Source organism: Telmatherina bonti (assembly GCF_933228915.1).
Source record: "Telmatherina bonti genome assembly, chromosome: 3".
NCBI lineage: Eukaryota > Metazoa > Chordata > Actinopteri > Atheriniformes > Telmatherinidae > Telmatherina > Telmatherina bonti.
In genome coordinates, this window is record NC_136621.1 from 15,563,703 (window position 1) to 15,584,397 (window position 20,695).

At 38.8% G+C, this 20,695-nt stretch overlaps 1 protein-coding gene across 1 annotated transcript in view; it reads right to left on the minus strand.

The window, feature by feature from the left end:
- sorcs1 (sortilin-related VPS10 domain containing receptor 1) overlaps positions 1-20,695 on the minus strand; it is a 201,203-nt gene that overhangs the window by 81,440 nt on the left and 99,068 nt on the right. Inside the window, exon 3 of the mRNA XM_079264964.1 lies at positions 5,795-5,894. Coding sequence (XP_079121090.1) covers positions 5,795-5,894 — 100 coding nt within the window. The remainder of the gene's footprint in view (positions 1-5,794; positions 5,895-20,695) is intronic.

A 20,695-nucleotide genomic window follows, 5' to 3' on the forward strand; every position in this document is an offset into this window, starting at 1 on the left:
CATTTCCCTTTGGAAGGTGCCAGGCTCAACACCAGAGTCTCCATGCGCCATGTCCAGCAGCAGGGACAGAGAAGCCACTGTGCGCCTTTACGCAGTTGGGTGCATTTTATATCCAACCATCACTTCATGTTCTGTACATCTGCAAGTCAGGGAAACACCCTGATAATAGCCTAATGATGCATGACCACGGCATTTTAATTGCAATTATTCATTTAGACCTTTATTAATATGGCATCGTGTGCATGACTTCTTAATTGTGTGAAATGGCTTTTATAACATGTTTTGTTTCAGAACAGATTTTAGTGTTTTAGTGGTGGAATAATAATATCAAATTTGCATTTTCTCAGGTTTTGTATATGCTGTTAATGTTCAACACTTCTGTGTGAAACTTTGGGATTTTGAACACATTTCTCAAATTTCACATAATTTCTTTGATTTTCTTTTCTGCCTTTGGTGTAGCCAAAAGATTTTGTGCATATGACCGGGTCGGAGTCGGCGTGGAGGTAGGGGCATTTTACCACCAAGTCGTGTTTTTATGAATCCTAAAAGTTGCCTAACATTGGCGTCTGCCGGGTTTTGTGCCTGCAACAGCTTTATAAATGAGGCTCCCAATCTTTAATTTTAAGGAGTTACTGAGGGGTCATGAGAGTTTGCTCATGCAGCCTACATGTGATGTGTAGACCTAGAGAAAGCTCAAAGCAGGTCCCCGTACAACCAAAACAAGAGCTGCGCCTGCATCTTTGGTACAACTTTAAACTCATTCAAGGCTTTGACCCCATCAGGAGCCCATCTCCATGCATAGTCAGCAAGAGGAGAGTGTCTGGCTTAGAAACCTTTCTGCAAAGGATGTGGATCAGTTGCCTTCCTCAAGACATGGCCTTCAGCTCATAGTGGATTGTTTCAAGCTTAGTGTGAAGCAGGGAGGATGGAAATCATCGCTCCAAAGTCTAAAGCCACAGCTGGTTCTCAACCGGAAAAGTCTGCAACAAAAGAAGGAGTTTGAGCGTCTCAGGATTTTATGTGATGGCAAGTTAAAGCATGCCCGACTGAGACAAGATGCTGGGGGAGACCCAACATATACTGGAGGGAGTATATATTCCTTCTGACCAGGCAAAACGTTCGTTGCCTCAGCAACCAATCTTGGATAAATGAAAGACAAGTGATGAACAAACAGAGACATATAGAAGTTCTTAACATGATTTCACCCCTCAGATGCTCGGAGTGTCATAGTATGGCTGGCATGCATTAGCATCTAACCAGACAATTGTCCCACTTTGGTTCTACAAATATGTTTTTATGAATCCAAAATCTACAGAAAAGCTTCTTCTCCTTGTTTCAGTTTTGTTTTGTTTTCTCATTTTTGCCTTTGGTTCCTGCAGCCTCATTGTAAAGTTATAAAGTTGTTTTCAATTGATTTCACCAGGTAAAATAAAGGTTGAATATCATGAAATAAAAATGCCCATACCTGATACAGTGAAGATAAGAAAAGAACAACTTTATGAAAAAATGTCAAGAAATCAAAGGAGCCAGTTTTAGTTTGTGAATTTATGGAAGAAAATGTTAATCTCTGATTGTTTAACGTTCTGCGGCTTAAATAAATCCACTCTCAACCCATAGATAAGAATGATTTAAAGATATTGATCTATCAGAGGTGAAGCTGACTGCCTGTTTCTGACTGCGTTGAACGCTGTGTGAGCAGCACTGCAACAGAAAGAGTGTTAGGTGCCGCACGCTACAACAGATTTCACTCACTTTATCTACTCTTAAACCTTTGCTCTCAGAGGAAACGCAACAGTCCAAAGGATTGAAAGTAGTTTTTTTCTTTTTTCTTTTTTTTTTTTTCATTTGTTTATTCATTTTATTTGTTTATTCATTATCAAAAAACACAGCCGGTAATATAAAGTCATAGGTGATGCTGCCTAAAACAAATGTTAAGAAGCACATTGTTGAAAAAGACAAGGATGCCACTAATGCATGTAAACCTGCTGACAGACCACTGTTACAGATGTATACAGCTGCTGAAATCTGCCTCATTGACGGATCATAAGTTGCTTGTCGTGTTTATCTTATTGCTGGTAACACCGTAGACTTGCAAATACAAGGGCTACATCTGTGTTTTTAGGTGTGTCTATGATTAATCGTAAATAAATACACACAAGTCCTTAATAAAACAAAGTATTTGTAGAGTTTCAATTCCTTTACTTTCGCTTCCTCCTTAGTCTGTCACACATGTTAACAGCTGTTTTCCTGAATGCTGCTCATTGAGCCTCTCCCACCATGCAAAACATTTATGAGCTCCCTTCCTCCTGAACAAGGCCGGCTTCCCAGTTTTTCTGGCACTTTTCCATTTTTCTGACTCATTATTTTACTGAAGCAACTCGTGTCTCTTGATTGTATTTAGCCTAAATTTAAGTTAGGACTCAACCTGAGATTAGTGTAAAAATGCAAACAGACTGTCAAACTGTGTTCGGTTATATTCACACTGCAGGTTGTTCACATTTTAATTTGATGTGACTGCCATTATACTCCAGTGTGAACTATGGCAGGAGTACCCAAATCCAGTCCTGGAGAGCTTATTATCTGACAACACCCCTTCTCCATCACACCTGAATCGACAAAGAGTTGAAGCTGTTGAAACACTGTATATATTTTGCAGATCCAATATACACCCATAAAGGTCAGATGGACTGTACCATTTGCCTGGAATGATGTGAATGCACAGCTTATATCAATTCCCTTTTTTAATTATCTGTCACTTTCACCAAATTCACCAGTATTGACAACAAAGTTAATTGCAGCAACTATTGTGAAACACTGACTTTTTTTTTTTCCCAAAATATTAAGCAATTTACCTTTCAGTACACATGTGTATGTATATATCTCTCTATATATGCATATATATATATATATATATACATATATATATATATATATATATATATATATATATATATATATATATATATATATATATATATATATATATAATCAGTGTGTATGTATATGTATATATACCTCAGTATCAGTATGTGCATGTTTGTGTGTGTTTGTTTGTTCATGTGTATATGTGTGTGTATGCAAATCCAAATTTACACAGAATGACCCATACAAGTATCTTGGAGTTCAGCTGGACAACAAACTGGACTGGAAATGCAACACTGACTACATCTACAAGAAAGGTCAGAGCAGACTAGTTCTTAAGGAAGCTGAGATGGTTTAACATCTGCACCAAGATGTTGCATATCTTCTATAAGTCTGTTGTGTAGAGTGCAGTCAGCTTTGCAGCATCTGCTGGGGTAGTAGCATCAGAACCAGAGACTTGAAAAGAATCAACAAACTGATCAAGAAAGCTGGTTCTGTGCTTGGAGTAACTCTGGAGCCGCTGGAGCTGATTGTCCAAAGAAGAATGCTGCACAAGCTGATGAAGATGATGGAGGATTCTTCACACCCTCTCCACAACACAGTGAAGAAACAGCAAAGTGTGTTCAGTGAGAGGCTTCTTCAGGTCCGATGCAAGACTGAAAGATACAGAAGATCAATCCTGCCAGCAGCCATCAGCCTCCGGAACAAGACCTCCTCAAATTAATTATTATTATATACTACAATATTGAATTTCCTTTTGGGGATTAATGAAGTATTTTTCATTGCATTTCATTTTAAAATTTGAGTTTACATGAAAGATTATTTCTGCAACCCATGTTGATTTTACTACTATTTATTGCTGTTATATTTTATTATTTTTTGTATTATAGGGAGTGTTATGTGTTTTCTGTCATCGGACTACAGATAAAAATTAGCATTATGCTAAGGCTGGTATATGTACAGCAATTTTTGGCTGTTCATTAAAATGCCTGTTCCCATTCAAATGAAATGAAATGAAATGAAATGAAATTAAAAATGAGCTTAAAGCCTCATGAGAATCCTGGCGACTTTTTGTTTGTTTTTGTTTGCAGCAGAAGCCATGCTTTCACAACATGGTGGCACTACGAGTTGGGGAGAGAGAGTTGCGTGAAGATGTGTGAGACGGAGATCATTAACTTGCACCTGTGTGTGAATGTGAGTGAGGGCGATGGCTGACAGACAAACGCAGACATTTCATGTGTGCCTGTATTAGACGGCACGATGCTGTGTGATCTCGACTGTCTCTCCCGCCGCATTGTTGCACAGGCTGTGTAGCTTGCATGTCCATGTGTGGGAGAAGATATTAACAGCCTATCAAGCTGTTTACAGGTCTTCATCTACCGGCTGCTCTGAGTGTTTAAACTGACTTCTTGTGTTGTTGGTTTTTATGGATGTACAGGCTGTTGGGATCTCCTGTTGTTCTCACTGCAGCGCCTAATTAGAAACACTTCTGAGTCTTTATAATAGGCTTTCCTGAGGTCCAGCTACTCAGCGAAAGTTAACAAGTGGAAATTTTTAACCCCATTCCTCCTCTTATTTAAATCGGATTTTGCATTTAGCAGGATCATGGATTCATCTGTTATCAAATGGGAGTAAATATTTCTGTTTCCTGCTGTGCACCAACACACTGCAGCCATGACAGCAACTGGAAATGAATCACCGTCGCAGCTGTTTTTACTTTCTCTCCAGCAGCACCAATGCTCGGACGCAGACACGGTAAAACTGGTACTTTTTGTTGTGCGAACGAATATGGCGCTCATTAAAGTATCACACAATCCAAAAACTCTACATGGGATGACAAAATAAATAAATAAAAATCTAATTCTCAGAATCCTAATGGTCGTGGGCGATAACGGAACCAGAAAACAATTTCCCAAATTGGCCAGAGCACGGAATAAGGTGCTAACTCTTATCAGCACTGAACTGCTGCCTCTAATTTCCTTCACACCTGAAGAGCTTAAATCAGCAACTTCATTCGACTCTGAACCAACCTGAACAACCACTGAATGACTTCTACACAACTTTTAATCAATACACAGGAAAACATTCAGGTCCAGATTGTTCTTATTTGCAGTCCAGTTCCTCCCTCTCCTTGTACAGTAATCTCTTCTTTACTAACCTTTTCCAGAGCATCTTTTCCTCCTGTTTTCTAAAAACATATATGTTTAATACATTAAACAGGATTTCTTGCTTCACTAAAGCTTGATCACATCTGCTTTGGATCATGTTAAAGTTACAATCAATAAGTTTTTAAGCTGAGCGGGGCACATTTCAGACGTAAAATGTCCCTTTGTTATCCTCCTTCTGGAGACTTTTAGCGCTGATATTTGTCTTTACTTTGCATACAAGATGCAAGCTTATCAGTAAATTCCTCATTTTAATATTTGAAGAAAAACCGCCTGAAGTCCATCTCTGTCTCTGCTGAACTGATAACTGAACGATAAACATCAGCTGGCTCTCGCTGTGCTTAGCCTTCGCACGCGTTCGTCTCATTGGCTGTTTCCGTACCTTAAGCTTCCCACCGGGGACGGATCACACACAGGAAGGTAGCTGAGGTGTTGCTGCATTTCATTTTGAATAATTAACCAAGAGAAAATTACCTTTCCTGACAGAGACATGTAAAGGGAATCGGGTGAGGGGAGTCCAACAGAGCAGATGCTTCTAACTATTCATTGACCGAAACCCAGGAAAAGGCAGAGGTGGTGTCTGCAGGTCTGCTGTACGGACATGTCAGGGTATTTTCTTAGCTGCCAACTAAGCGTCAGTATGGATTCTGCATATTAATACAGCAATGGTTGTTCATCATGCAATTTCTAATGATAAATCAGGCATTATAGAAACCATTTTTAATCAAAACCCAGTGAAATCCTGAAGAAAAAAAGAAGACCATTACCTTTCTCTTGTTGTTGGGGCTCACATATAAATAACTGAGGATGGTTTTCGCTCCGACTTTGTCGTTCAGTTTCTGGTACGTTGCTCCATAGTCAGTTGACCTGAAATTTAATCAGAGAGGTCTGATGAACATTTGGTAAATTAATTGCTGCAATTAAAAGCTTCCCCCTTGAGAATTCAGTGTGACGGGGAAAGAGCGCAGAGGAGATTTTTTTGGAGTCGACGTGAAACCCAGTGGGAGAACAGGGGCCTCATCACTACACCTCTGTGCAGACATCCAGACGCACATATGTGGAATTACTGCTACACTGGAAGCAAATTTAACATGCAAGTGAGCGGCTTATGATTTGTTGTACACGCAGGATGCATTGTTTCTGTTGTCTTTGCATCAGTGAAATCCAATCTATTTATACATGATCATTAGCACAAGCCTTTGTCTTCACTAGACTGAAATCTGACAGAGGATTTTCAATTCTTATTGATATTGTCTTTATCTAGAAGGACCAACAAGTTGAAAAGACATGCGCAGCTCTGAAAGTGTGCTATTTTCTACGACAACTAACTTAACGAAGTTCATCAGAAGCAGCAACATAGTGGGAGCGTGTCATAGTGGAGGTTTTTTTTTGTTTGTTTTTTCCTTCCCCATCAGACTCAGCTTTGCTTCACCCAGTGGGACCCCAGCAAAAAGAATAGAAAGTTTTTGGGGTTTTTTTCATGCCTGGTGTTATTGTTCCTAAAGAAACAGCAGCTCTGCATTTGTTCTCTGCGATGCTGGAAACATGAAGCACGTCCGTCTGCTGGCAGCAGTTATGGCTCATTGCACCGGGCTTCACTGCTAATTCTGAGCATCCAGAAACACGGTTAAACGTGTGAGGTGTTATTAAAAGTGTTTGTCGAGACAAAGGAAACGAAAGAAGAACTGGTTTAAGATGAAGATGTGGCTTGGTTCCATTTAATCCTTTGTAAGAGACTGGTTTAGCACCTACAAAGGCCTGCTGGTGTGTTTTGTTTCAGATTTTAAAACTTAGAGAGAAAAACATCACTAAATAAAATCTTTATGGAAGTGAAACAAGTTATTTTTCCTAATTTAATCAAACACTGTTTTCTGCTTAGGAGGCATGAGAAATGTTTGTCTTTGCTTCAGAGTGAGGAGAATAAATCCTAAAATCACATCACAGCAGCATGATGATGATGATGATGATGATGCTCATCACCCATAACAGCTGGAAGCAGGTTAAAGTCAAGTTGAATATGACCAAGACTTAAATGCCACTGTTGCAATATACACTCATGGCCACTTTATTGGACACCTCTTACTTTCTTTCTTTGTAGCGTCAAAGACAACCGTCAGTTTATGGAACAATGAAATCACAAAATGTTTGCACAATCCACAATTACACATCATCATGTTTTTTGTTCTTCTCCTTTCATGTATGTTTGTATAGCTCGGTAGGAGAAATATCAGCTGCACATCGATGATGGGAATCTTGTGTTCCACTGCATTCAGCAGATTGAGATCTGGTGACTGTGGAGATCATTGAAGTACAGTGAAGTTATTGTCATGTTTGAAGAAAGCCGCTGGAGATGGTTTGAGCTTTGTGACATGGTGTGAAGTAGCCATCAGAAGACCACTGTGGTCATAACAGGATGAATTTGGTCAGGATCAATAGTCAGGAGCGCTGCAGTGGTTAAATCATGCCACGTTGGCAGTGAGATGCTCAAAGTGAGGCAACTTTTATCCATCTTTATTTAGTTTTGGTGAGTCTGTGTGAATTGTAGATTCAGTTTCCTGTGATTGGCTGACAGCAGTGCCAGGGTGGTCTCCTGCTGCTGCAGCCGTTCTGCTTTAAGGCTGGAGGTGTTGTGTGGTTAGAGATGGTACTGTTCATATCATGGTTGGAACCAGCAATTATTTGACTTCTAGTTGTCTTTCTATCATCTCAAACCAGCCTGACCATTTTCCTCAGACCTCTGACATCAACAAGACATAATGGTTCAGGCAACTGCTGCTGACTGGATATTTTCTCTTTTTCAGACCCACCTCTGTAAAGCCTAGAGATGGTTGTGTGGAAAGATCAGCACTTTCTGAAATACTCAGATCAACCTCCATATTGTGTTCCAAGTCTCTTAAATCCCCTTTCTACCTTATTTTCATCCTCACCATTAACTTTAGTGAGTTCTCTTGACCATGTCTAAATGACTACATGTATTGGCTTGGCGAACTGTGATTGGCTGATTAGATATGTGAGCCAACAAACAGTTAGACAGATGGGTCACTAAAGTTGTGCCCATGGAGTTATTGGCCGGTCAGAAAAATAAAATAAAAATAATCCAGAAAGTTTCAACTTGTCCGTCACAGAAAATGTGGAATTTGTCGCTGAAACGATTTAAAAACAATAATTTCGGCTTCTGTGAAAGACAGACTTCTTCCTCACAGCCATGTTGCACCAGCAGTTAGACATCAAATAAAAGTGTATATATAGTTTATTTTATTTAGTTTAGCTCTGACCCTCAGAGGTGTCTGCTTGTGCACATGGTTAACAGGTTGTGCTGTAAAACAGCCTGTTGTCTATGTGAATTAGTCACTACAGTCTGTAGAGAATGAGCTCCGTCTGTACAGTGTGAAACTGTAGAGAATAAGCTGTCATGTTGTCAGCTTCATTCTCTAAAGACAGTCAAGAGGCTTTAACTGTGAATAAAATATTTCAATTCCCAATTATTCTTCAGAAAAGATTACACCCATCTTAGGCGGTTTACTTCTGTTCTGAGGTTTATAATTAAAGCTTGTTTTCAAGTTCTGCAAGTGGAAAAAGACTTTGTCTGAGCATATCATGAAATGCTGAGAACGTTTTGCTAATTTAAGCACAGCCTTTCAACACATGCTGATATTACACTTTTTTCACCATCGCTATGTAGCTGTTATTTCTCTCACATGTTGCCTGGCAAGGATTCCGCCACACTGTAAAAGTCTCCGGCTCATATTTATATCCAGAGGAGCAACCAGCGAGAAGATGCTACCTTTAAGATGTTTTGTGTCAGATTCATACAGGAGCATCCTGCATACCTGAAAGTCTTGCAGAAACAGTGCTGTAAAGGATGTCTGTTTATGTGACATGTTATTTTTAAAACTTTTTGAACATTTTATTCTTCATTGCAATTTGCTGTCTTACTAATTATTTTTGTAATTGTACAAAGTATAGCGGAACAGAGTGAGCTTCTCTTCTCGATTTGAATGAGGGTAAATGAACAAAAGTAGATCTGTTGTTCTTGCTTTCTTTTGGATAATTGATGTATTTTAGTCATCTGCTGCACTGCATTGCAATTAAAAGACAGATGTCACATTGATGAACTATTCATGCGTGTGATTATATAAAATCCGAGTGTTTTGATATTTGTAAAGCTAACAATGATGAGTGAAACTATTATCTGAAAATATCTCTGTGTAAACTCTGTTCAGGATCCAACAATGAGGCTTTGCCTGATGTAAGCTGATTACAGGAAAAACAACTCATTTTGTTCCCGGATCTGTTTCATTTTTATGAGTGTGGTATTTCCACAGATAAAAGTTGTCAAGCTGGATGTAAAGTTCTTGTGGACCATGTACCATTTGTCCATTTTATGTCACTTAAGCGTTTATTATTTCATGTATAACCCATCTCATTGTAGACGTGTGTATGTCTGTGTGTGTTTGCCGAATGTGGCTGTCTGGGGGGAACTGGGTCTGGTGTGTTGAGCTGGAAGGGATCAGGTGGTGCTGGGGTGTAAGAGAAGTGTATTCTTGATGCATTGGAGTGGTAACCTTATTCCCAGAGTGGAAGTAATTAAGAATGTTAAGGATGAAACATTTTGTAACCATTTTCTTATTATTCTGTTTACAATGAATGAATTTTGTGGAAAGCATAAATAAAACAAATTAAAAAAAAAAAAAAAAACAATCAAAGAAAAACAGAATATGGTGATTTGTAACCTTATATTACATATTCTGTATATATATATATATTCACCTTAATACAACACACAGAAAGGTTTATCAAGGCTCAGACTGATAATAATTTTTTCTGTGCAAATTCCCCCTTATTTTGGATTTCATGCCTGGAAAAAAAAGAAGGAGGGGCAATGAAAGACTGATAAAGTTGAGGAATGCTTAAAAGAGACATATTCAGAATATTCCACAGGTGACCAGGTAAACTGAAAACAGGTGAGTGCCATGATTGGGTATAAAAGCAGCATCCTCAAAATGCGGGGCAGGGGTCCCCACTTTGTGAACAACTGTGTGAGCAAATAGCTTAAAAGTTTAAGGAACAACGTTTTTCAAGTTGCAAGGAGTTTAGATATTTCATCATCTACGGTCCATAATATCATCAAAGGATTCAGAGAATGTGGAGGAATCTCTGTATGCAAGCAGCAAAGCTGAAAACCGATATCGCATGCAGAGACCGTCCACATTTCAAACTGCTTTTAGATAACATGGATGTCATGTCCTCCGGGCCAGATAGGAAAAGGAATATCTGGACTATTTTCAGTGCAAAGTTTAAAAGCCGGCATCTGTGATGGTATTGGGTCGTGTTGGTGCCAATGGCATGAAGGCACCATTAATGCTAATGGTTCATACAGGTTTTGGAGTGACATACTGTGTTCCCAAGCAGTGTCTTTTGCAGACACATCCCTGCTTATTTCAGCAATACAATGCTCAGCCACATTCTGCACATGTTAATAGTTAATGACTGCAGGTACTGGACCAGCCTGCCTGCAGTCCAGACCTGTCTCCCAATGAAAATACGTGGCACATTATGAAGCACAAAAATACAGCAACAGAGCTGCTGTATTTGACTGTTGAGCAACTAAAGTTGTGCATCAAGCAGGAAGAGGAAAAAATTCCACCAACACAGCTCCACTACTTTGTGTCATCAGTTCACAAAGGAGTGTTATTGAAAGGAAAGGTGAAGCAACTTGTGATAAACATGCCCCCATCCCAGCTTTTTTCAAATGTATTGCAGTCACCAAATCCAAAATTAATTTAAAATTGCAAAAAACTATAACGTTTTTTCAGTTTTAACATTAAATATCTCGTCTTTGTAGTGCATTAAACTGAATATAGGTTCAAAAGCATTTGCAAATCATTGTATTTTGCTTTTATTCATGTTTTACACAACATCCCGTCTTCATTGGAATTGGGATGGTAGTTTATATGTTGTCAGACGCCTCGAGTCGAGCATTTAATTAACCCATAAACACACAAACACAGGAAAGCTAGTTCAGAGATTATCATAAAATAAATGGAAGTGCATCATATTTACCAGATGTCTCCACTATCCCGGCACATTCAAGAAGGAATAAATCAGGTGTTTAATTAGTCTCTAAAGCATTTATGCTCCACAAGTGCTGCAAAGAGGAAAAAAAAATCCTCATGGGGGAGCATGTGCACACGGCTGTGATAACTCAGCACCCCCTTCCTGTTTAAAGCTCCTCCTCTATCCATACAAACATTAGAGAACATTGGTAGGATTGATGTGATCATCTTTAAGAAAGATTTAAAAAAAAAAACACGTTACGTACCCTTTTTTTCATTTGGCAGCGTATCTTTATGGAGGAGCCCAGGAAGTGGATTTTTCTGACACTTCTTCATTATCTTCATAAATTACATGGTTATGAACCACTTACAGCCCAGGAAATCCAGCCAGTCCTCAAAGGAGTCCTGAAATATTCAAAAGTTGGTCGGCGGTAATGTGAAATTTGTGCTGGTTTCAGATTTTAGCATGTGAGACTCTCTGAAAGTTTGAGCGACTTATCTGAGCTGTCAGGTCTAATTTGTTTGGAGAGGTCTGAAGCTCAATCAAGGAGCGCTTCTCATTTCACATGAAGATGGAGAAAAAGCCCAAAGCATGCAAATTGTAAAAATGCAGCGAAGGCACCGCTTAAAGCTCCGTTGTACTTCAAATAAAGCAATCACTCACATCGACCCATTATTTATTTATTTATTTTTTTTTTTTTCCAAGCGGCTGTCCTTGTTTGATGGTTCAACGTTTTCAGAAAGCTTCACGCTTTGCGTTTACAACCAGCCATAATACGGAGATATTCATGGCATATTGTCAATTTTCTTCACTTCCCTCTGAGACTTACTTTGGGCTGGTTTCCATGGTGAGCAAATGCATCACCATCTGATGGAAGAATCTAGTATCATTTATCAGAGACCATCACAGTCTAACTTCATTGGACAATGACATCATCAGACTATTGATCAGCTCTTGTCACAGAATAACTTGATTTAAGGCCCAGTGACGTATTGTTAGTGTGGCAGCAACTTCAACCACGGAGCAGTAAATGGGGCCGGCCCTGCAGATCCCAGGAAGATGAAAGCTGAATTAAGTGAAAAATTACAGTTTCTCAAGGACGATAATTCTAACTGAAACTCGCCAGCCTTGTTGCTCCATCTTGGTTCAGATGCAGCTCTGCTCATACAGCGCACATCATCAGGATGTTAAACCCACAGCAGCCTGTTGGCTTAAACCAGAGAGAATGAGACGATCTGAGGATCCAAGCATTGTATAAGTTCTCTCATACCGACGTGGCTCAGTGAGGAAAATTGATTCTGGATATATTAAAAGGAAATCTAAGCTTTGAAAATGTTCACGCAGACTCCAACTCAGCCAAAAGCCTGATTCAAAACCTCTTTTTACGCTCTAGAACAGATTAGAATTCTGTCCACAGCTGCATATTAAAAGGCTTATTAGATAGTTGCATTCATATCTTCCAGAGTCTACTATACATTGATAGGCAGCTACTGGACAGCGTTTACATCCTCCATGGGGAATTTGATTAATCACGGTTTGGGGGGGTGAGAGCTGCTTGTATGTCAGAATAGTTAACTGCATCAGTGTGCAGAAAACAGCAGCAGCAGCAGCTCTGCTTCAGACACCGGACAAGCAGCAGCTGCGATGACTGTTCCACGATGAAATTTATGAAACTCGGCACGCTCACACAGTATATCATTTGAGTAGCGGGCTAAATCATACCCTTCCTTCCCTCCACATCCGCAAAGCCTTTCCATCATAAGCCTGCCTGTCACATTTGATGGCGCACCTCTGCACTTAAAGCTGCGGGGTTGTGAACGTTTTAAAAACGACAAAGCTCAAAGTTTAGATGAAGAATATAAGAAAATAGCGTTTAAACACCCCAAAACAGACATAACTATTGCTCTTTAGACAGAGAAATTTAAGTATTTATTGACAACAAGCATTGGTGGAAATATGAACGAATACAAACTGGATACAAATTATGACATAAAAAAATGTGAAAACACGGCCATGTGGACCTGAGGCATGAGTAAATATTATCATTCGCTCTATGATTCAATTCTACATTTAAAATTCAGTCGATTAAGGTTATATTAATATTTGAGAGTGATTCAAACTAGATTTTAACTAAATAAGAGCAATAAAAAAAATATCATTTTTCTTAAATTTGTGTCAGTGAGCGGCTGATGTCCATTTTAATGGCTGATTAAATTCTTTAATCAGAAATGTTGATATGACAGCCTTGGATCTGTAAGTTCTGAAGCATCTGAAGCTCATGAGAGCACGTTAACTTTAGCACCTATTATTTTCCTGGTTTTCTGCCAACGTTGCTTCAGATTTGTTGTCTTTAATGAGTGCAACAGTCGCTCTGTAGTTTACTAAACATATTGTTTACGTCCAGGGATCTAAATCCAAGGCTTTGAGCATGATAAATTTCAAAATTCAATTTGAAAGGTAAAAATAGACATTTACAAAGTACTTGTTAAATTAACGATGCATCTTTTGAGATGAGTTTGCTTTGAATGTTTGAATTCATACAGAGTATTCAGCCGCAGCTGCTCTGTAGGCTTTGGCGGGACTTTTGATGGACACACACACATGAACAATGACATGCAAGGAAGGCTTGAATCATACCATTATAACCCTAAAAGAAGGAAAGTAGCAGAAACTCCAGTGACAAAGTCTTGCTGGCATGTAACACCACAAAGTACGAATATTTAAATGCAGAAAAAAATGAAATAGTCAAAATAAGCATTTCCAACTTTTAAAGGTGGATATGGAAACTATTTCCAATAAGCAAAGTTCTGAATGGATGGTGGCTGTCAGTGGCCAAAATTCTTCCAGATATAAAAATGTTTTCATCATGGATCCAGTGGTCTCGGGTGCAGTGATGGCTAAACTACTGGTAGCTACTTCAACATTGCATACTTGGGTACTCTCTTCATGTGTTGTCCTTTATATGTAAAATGTCTTAAACGAAGCAACTACTGTGGTTTTAAACTTTTTTTTTTTTACCTTTAACACAAAATTGTCACAAATATGGCAAATATGATGTTTGTGGAACCACAGCAAGCAGATACAAACATGTCATTATAGGACAATGAAACTTAAACTGTTATTTTGGTGAAGTAATCAGATACAAATAGAAGCAGAGATTTTTAGATGATATTTTTGTCTGTGACTGATCTTTTATATTGTCACGTACTGCACCCTTTAACTGGCGACTACAAAGCTGAAAACAGAATTTATAAAAATGAAAATATTTGCCACCGCAGTAAAGTTGCAGTGATGTCCAGATGTTGGCCTTCATTGGATTTCGTCGGTGTAGTTCCTTGCTCAGTTTTTTATTTTAGTGTTTATTCAAATATAAAAGAAAAGTAATTCCCTTTTTGTAGCAAAATAAAAACAAGCATAAAAAAAAATACTGTTTTTATAAAACTTTGAATGATTTTTATTTTGTTTCTTTTCAACACATAAATCATTAATCGTGGCTAAAGTAGGGAAAAATAGAAGCTCCGTGATGGTAAACAAAGAATCTTTTGGGAGCAGGAGGAGCTGGCATCTTCTAACGGAGCCAGATCTTTGAAGAGGAAAGCAGATGACGTGTGTTAACTGAGTGTTTACTACAGCATACACACAGTGTCATTCACAAGCTACTGTCTGATCAAAGTGCCTCTGAATTAGAAATGAAACTCATGTAAAGTAAACAAGATTGAAAAATAAAAAAAAAATAAAAAAAAACAAATCAGGTGGTGGTTGGGTGATGTAACTAGAGTGGATTCTTACCAGTTATTATACTATTTTTCCTTCTAAAAAGAGAGCACAATTTTTTTCCTTTTTTTTTTCTTTCCAGAATTTTCATTAAAATAAAAATAAATAAACGGTGATGTGACTGACTGCATCACAAGTTTTTATCCAGCAGCATTACTTTTCTTTTTTCTTTACACATTGCATTGTTTTTAGCAGACAAATACCAACTCTGACAAAATATAAAAAGTTAAGTCAACTCATTATGTTGAACCTCCAAGAAGATTCAGAAACATTGGTACTTTTACATTTGTGACTGCAAAGCTGCATCTGGTCCCTCTCCTAACAAAGCAACACTATCTGACCTCCCTACTTCCTTTTTATTAGCACTCATGTTAGAGTGATTAAGTTTTCTCCCTCTGTAAAAACAATGAGTTGATAGTTGTTATGAGATGTCATTTTGTTGTGTTGCCAATGAAAAAAGAAATAATTAAAGAGGAAGATATAAAGAAAAAATATCATTATTATTATCAATATTACTTACACCTTCCTTCTGCACATAATTAAATTAAAAAAAGACTTGACTAAATATTGTTGCCTTCAAGCTCTAAATAACCGAAGCCCTACTGATGTAAACCTCAAATTATGACATTTATGAGTGCACAAACAACTGTATAAATTAATTTATAATTTGTGTGAATACAAATTATATATATATTATATATATATATATATATATATATATATATATATATATATATATATATATATATATATATATATATGTATATAGCACAGAGTTTACTGATGGTTTCATTGCAACTTCAACCTGATACTATTTTTTTCTTTTGCTTGCAGAAATGACATGCCCAAAATGAATTAAATATATCTTGACAACTTCAAGGGCTGTAAGTATAATCTTGCTTTATAAAGAAAGCTGAGACATGAGATGTCAGGACATAGATAAGTGTTACTGGGTCAGAGTAATTTCACCTGGAACCCAGTGGAAAATGTAAATGGTTTTGTCATTCGGAAAGAAAACCACATTCATTTCAGAGAAGACCAGAGGAAAGCAGCCTACTTTATCTGATCAGAAGAAGATAGATCAGCAAATATGAACAATTTTCCAGGTGTTGTAATATGATGTTACACAGGTAAATATCTCGGGAAGCAGATGTTCATAATGTACACCTCTATCAATGGTCGGAGTCAAGAGAATCCCAGAATAGCCCCCAAATTCACATGAGGAACACCGTTAAGATCCAGGAAGACAGCACTATGACCGAGTACTTCATGAAGAAACCTTCTTCATCTCCATGGAAAGTTGATTTCAAAGGCAGAGTTACAGAAGAACACACTAGCGGAGGTTTTATAGAGCTTTCACTTTGTATTTTCTATTTGCTGGCTACAGTTCTACAGTCAAAAGACGGACATCTTTGAGTCTCTGCTCCCATGTGACACCTTGTTAGTGAGGTTTGTTTCAAGTGGAGAAATTAGCAGAAGCTCTAAAGTGAACAGTGCTGTTCTCATGCTTCTTTTACATTCCCATATATTTGCTTGTGGTATATTTGCACCAGTGCTTGGTAGATTGGTGGAGTCTTTTAGCTGAGTTTCTCCCATCATTTTGCGATGCTACATGTTCGGATGGCTGCGAACATCCGCACTGCACAGATCTCATGCGGTGGCCTGTACAGGGGGTCTGTGAGGAAGAGATTAACATGCTGTTAACAGCTGCTGAAGAATCAGTCGTTCAATAACAAGCTGTGGTGTCATGAGAACTTAGTTCATGCTAGCGTCTAATATTTAAAGAAATCCTCTCGACCAGACATCAGCACGCGGTGCTACTGCAGCAACAAAAGACGGAGTAAAACAGAATAAAAGTCAGTTGTTGTTTAAACGATGAAGTTTTTTTTTTTTACACATTAGTAGTTTCGCTTCAAGGGTAGGTCCCATCTTTTCAGACAACCTCGACCTGAGATGTCGGGGTGTGAATACGAAAGCAATGTTTGATGTCCTGGGAAAAAAAACAACCGTCTGAAACCTGAAATGTTTTTTTAACAACCAGCAGCTATGAAAATAAATTATTTGTCAGGAGCGAACTATAAGTGATTGTAGAAGGTTTTGTAGTCTCTGGTCTCACCCCCTAGTCTCACCGCTTCCTGATACTTCTTCTGCTTCTCTGCTTGAAGTTTCCCTGCTTTGAAAGTACAGCCATTACTGAGCTCTCTTAACCAGGGTGGAGATGTTTGATGGCCATGACAGATCCTGTGATGTTTGTTTCCAAGAACTGTGTATCTGCTCCACCTCGGCTCTACTGATGTAGACAGGGTGTGTAACGCTGATATACACACTCCTCAGTGAAAGCATGTGTGAATATCTCATCTCACTATTGAGACACTGAGGGTCCGTGTACTTTCAGCCAGTTCGTTTTTTTTGTTTTTTTTTTTCCTCTGAAATGAAAACAAAGAAAAACACTTGTCTTTCTGGATAATGAACCTTTTCAGATTTTGTGTTGAGAACAAAGATGGGAAAAGCAGGTAACAAGCCAAGACCTGGATTTTACCGCTGCTCCACCGACGCTGTGTTGACCATGCAGCCCGAGCTTTGCTCAGTCCTCATGATAAATACTGAGATTGGAATATTTCCTCATTTTGTTTACATCTTCATTAAGAAAATTAAAAATAAGACCAACTGGACTGATAGTTTACTGTTGACCAGCATTAAAGTATTTTTAATGCTCTTCAACACAAGCTGAGTGTATTACTTCCTTCAGTTTCATCATATCTAACAAGCAATCTCATAAACATGCATATTTGGGTAGTTACCATCATACTTTTTGCACTTGTTTATTCTGAATTCGCAATATCAGAAAACAGATTTTCCTCTTTGTTTTAATAAACTAAAATTAAAACAAGAGTCCCCCCCTCCATTTTTAATTTAAAATAAAATCAAAAACTGCCTCAAAATACACAGATCACTAAGGAAGTACATCTGCTTCAAATATAAATGTAAAGAATAAAATCTTCAGCATCTCATCTTTGCTAGTGTTTCTCAATTTCAGTTCTCAGGAGCCCCCTCCCTTCATGTTTTCAAGGTAACCTGACCTTAACACACCAGAGTGAAATGAAGGGCTTGTCAACAGGCTGCAAAGAACTTGATGAGGACTTTATATAATCTGACTCAGATGCTTTGGAGAAGGAATATGTTTAAAACATTCAGGGCAGGGGGTCCTGAGGACTGGAACCGAGAGACACTGACTTATATCAATATAATTCTCAAAAGTACTCCAGCTGATTGTAATTTGCACATCCATTAAATCAAGTCTTACTAGCTTAAGACAGATCGACTTAAACAAAGATGACTTGCAGAGCTCCCCAAGGCTTCATTATGGATCAACTATTCAGCATTTATCTGCTCCCACGAGCTCAGATCATGTTAACACACCATATATCTGATAATAATTATGCCGATGACACTCGGCTCTATATCAATGTCTCTCCGGAGGAAGATAGACTTCTTGACTACTGTAATAGAATTTTTACAGGTCTGAAAAATCACTATGACAACTGAAATAAATCCAGAATGCTGTTTGTGTTCTCACAAAAAACAGAAAAAGGAAACATTACTCCAGTTTACACTGGCTTCCAGTGAGACAAAGAACTGATTTTATAATGTTGCTACTGCCTGTGATGGACTGGTGCCCTGTCCAGGGTGTAGCCTGCCTCCCACCTGATGATTACTGGGATCGGCTTCAGCTTCCCTGTGACCCTAAACTGGACTTAACAATACAGAGCTAGCGAGTGAGCGAACGAATGAATGAATGTATATTGAGGCTGTTTTACGAGGCCCAGAATGGTTTTGGTCCTTAACATAGACTACCAGGTAAATATTTGGACACGCTTCCCATTAAATCCATTTTGAAGTCCAATTTTCTTTTTACTGGTTACACCCATCTGATCAACTGACCTTACATGAGTCATCGGGACCTGTATGATTATCTGGGTCAAATTTGCTCTCTATCCTGAGAGTTTAAAGTAAACATTGAGTTTTTATGCTCCTGATGTCTGCGACACACTTGCAGGAAAGATGACTCTTCATCTGATCCTCTGAAAACTTCTCTGGTTCTGCTTTTATTTAGGCTAAGGAATCGTTCCTTTTCTGCATCGATAATGATGGTGATGTATTTCCTGCTCACGTTTGTTTCCATGATGTAACTCACTGAATGTGTTTTTGTCCGTTTCCTTTGATCATGTACAGTAAATTAGGTTACTTTATGCTAAAGATGTGTGATATTGAAAAAAAGAAAAAAAGGTTTTGCCTTACTTTGGTATTTTTAAGCCATTTTGTTTATATGTCCAAGCTCCACAAAAAGTAGACAACTTTCATTAAAGAAAGTACGGCGCCACAGTTTATGGAAAATATCTAGCTCATCTCCAGCTGCCGGTGATGATGTAATATAATGATTAGGAAGTGTCTGATCAGTTCCTGCTCACTGTTCAGAAAACTACAGAGAAAAAAAAGAGTAGAGAATCTACCCAGGAGGTCCGTGTGCCAGCAGCAAGCTCTGTCTCTTGCCACCATTTTTCGGCGGCTGCCTGCGTGTCGGTAAAGAAACCGCCTGGTGCTGATGCAGGTTTACTGTGCTTCATCTATGTTGAGGCGCTGTGTGTATTTTTGGATCAGGTTCAATTTTCACTCTCGCTTGTCACTGAAGTTTCTTCTCAGTGTCTCAGATTCTTTAAAATGACAATTGTGCAGAAAATCCTGACAAGATTTTTTTCTTTCTTTAAGTGAAAACTAATCAGAAAATTAAAGGAGCACAGTAACAATTGAGTTCTATAGAACGTATACTTCCTGTCTTATCTTGATATTTGTTACGGCTGCCCCCAATTGCCCATCAACCCATTTTCATTCAGCCTGGAAACCATCTGGCCTTTGGCTTGGATTAGATCCTCCACATCATCTGGTCTCGTCGGCATCTCTGAGTGGCTGACCTCTGCTCCAATGACGATGCAACACCTCTCCAATCAGGATAAAAGAGCGCCGAGTTCTTCATTCTGGGGCAGCTGTGTGGTGGTTGCAGCTTGCCCCCTTTGAGACTGGGTTTTTCGGTTGTTGGTTTTACGGCCTTGTCTACCATATTGTTGGTATTTGTGAAGCTTTTGATCTTTGCTGTTTTCACTATTTAGTGACTTGAGTTTTGATTGTTTGTGTTTATAACCACCTCTGTTCTATATTTTGGTTGCCCTGCCCTTCCAATTGGGCCTGTATTGATTTCTGTTTATTTTTCGGTGGGACAATAAAGTTGCCCAATACACTTTTTGGTCTGGCACATTTGTTTTGTGTTGCGGCTCTTACCCCTAGACCGCTGGGTCGTAACATAAGTGGGGGCTCGTCCGGGATCTTTCCAGTCTTGTTTTTTTTTTTCCTTCCTGTGATGCCAGACTTCCTGTGTGTGAAAATCTGACTATTTCTCTGGTGTGTTACCACTCTCCGTGGCAACATCCTTTGATCTGGGGAGCTTTTTAGCTTCTCCCTCTTGTGCGGCCCTGGACAGATGCCGTAAATCTGATTTACTGCAGATTGCAGACCATTATCAGCTTTATATCCCAAAGCAGGCTACTAAGAGCGACATCAAGGCTAGTCTGGTGGAGCAGCTGGTTGCAATGGAAGTGTTTGCGCATGTGGTGGTGACTGCAGAACCTCGTGAGGGCACTTCTGTGGAGGGTGACCCTAAGGAGGAAGTAATGCCTCTGACTGCCGATGCTGTGGAGGATTATGTGCATAGTGGAGAGCGCCTGGGTAGAACACCGGTGACACTCCCTCGGTTCGATCCACTTTCTCCAGGCAGTTTGGACGCC